This window comes from Aegilops tauschii, chromosome 3 (genome assembly GCF_002575655.3).
Source record: "Aegilops tauschii subsp. strangulata cultivar AL8/78 chromosome 3, Aet v6.0, whole genome shotgun sequence".
In the NCBI taxonomy this organism is placed as follows: domain Eukaryota; kingdom Viridiplantae; phylum Streptophyta; class Magnoliopsida; order Poales; family Poaceae; genus Aegilops; species Aegilops tauschii.
In genome coordinates this window covers 589,770,814-589,772,429 of record NC_053037.3, presented here as the reverse complement: position 1 = coordinate 589,772,429, position 1,616 = coordinate 589,770,814, and the positions used below count along the sequence as shown (strand labels likewise).

General features: G+C 42.3%; 1 protein-coding gene across 1 annotated transcript; it reads right to left on the bottom strand.

The window, feature by feature from the left end:
* Positions 1-380: 380 nt before the first annotated feature.
* Positions 381-793, bottom strand: LOC141020749 (protein LIFEGUARD 4-like). Its single transcript, XM_073495689.1, has 2 exons — positions 668-793; positions 381-590 (listed from the first exon to the last, which is right to left on the bottom strand). The coding sequence occupies exons 1-2, from the start codon at positions 791-793 to the stop codon at positions 381-383; spliced, it is 336 nt and encodes a 111-aa protein (XP_073351790.1).
* Positions 794-1,616: the final 823 nt, after the last annotated feature.

Sequence of the window (1,616 nt, the reverse complement as noted above, 5' to 3'; positions counted from 1 at the left end):
TTCATAGTACAGGACAAACGCCATCCACAAGCCGGCCCAGGAGACCACTTCATATGTGCTGGGAAGCAAGAAGTAGAAGCCACGCGGCTATACAAATGATATCAGAACACCGTGAACGCAGCAGCAGCACCAATCCAGCATGTCAAAGATCCCCTAAATACAACATCACATCCACCATACATATAATAGAACCGACGAACAGCAGTTTTCTTATGCTTCCTCTCTACTAATAGGGATCAAGTCAATTAAACTAAGCAGCATCTTCACTGTGCCAGCGAGACAGACCAGCATATACAACTATTCTTGTCAAGGGACTCGTCAGGATACGAAATTCGTCCACGGGATTTGAAGCATGAGAGAGCAGGGGCAGGGCGACGCGCCTAGCTGTCGTCCGCCCTATACAGGGGCGGCGGCAGGCCCACGAACATACCGATGATGTCAACGTAGAGCAAGGCGGCGGCCCGGACATACTCGTCATACGTGTAACGCTTGATGATTTTGCCCGTGTCATAGACAATGTAGCCACTGAAGATGAGTGCCGCCAGCGCGCCATAGATCATGTGAGAGGGCTTGCCCGGCGGGAAGAGGATCTGCATATTTAAACAAGCCATGATCAGTATTGATTGACTGTACAATATAGAAGACTGTTAAATGGACGGCATCTGACCTGAATGATTCCAAAGACGAGCAACATCATGAGAGAAGCAAATAGGAAAGGACCAAGGAAGCTGAAGTCCTTGCCCCTCCTTGCAGCCCAGAAGGTGTAAGCGGTGAGGCTCAAGACAACCACCATTACAAGAATCCAAAGTGACCTTGCCTGCAAAAGGACCTTGCCTGCGCACATAGGGGACAATTTTAGCGGTTTTTTATCAAAGAAAAACCATCACAACGACAAAGAACAAAACACATATATATCATATATATATATATAAGAGCAGGACTACAAAATGAACTAATTGCTTTCTTATCATCGCATACGTCTCTTTACCAAAGAAACTATCAAGTAAATCTGACTAAACAATAAAGCACATGCATGCTAAAATCTGAAGTAAATGGCAGTCATGCATTGAAGAAGCAAACTATCAGCAACCACCTGCAATGTGGTACAAGCTAGAACGAACCTTCGAATTGGTACAACCCAAAATGCAGTGTTATCAACGCTGAGGCAAACACAAATGAATGATAGATCACAGAGTGCCTGACAACATAACTTTATATAAGTCGAAAAAATATGTATTTCAATCACTTCAATCCAATGAGATTTAACCAGCACATGCATGGAGTACCTTTAAAATATAACCTTTGAACATCTATTGTATTGTCAGAACACTAGTATGATATATCAACTGAAAATCCTTTTTATTTTGATAAAAGTTTAAGCTAGTCCAGCAACCTAAACCACGCCCTTGCCAAAGCCATGTCAAATTGGGCAGGTCGGCTGGCATATTATTGGACAAATAGGCCTTCAGATCAAATGATACTATCACAATACTATGTATCTTACAACAAATAGTAGCCGGAAGAAACAGTAAAAAAAATATGCAAGATCCAACCAATGTTCTATGAAAAAAGTGAAGGTTACTGTTTGCCAATTTCTTAGTTGAAAAAGTAATAGC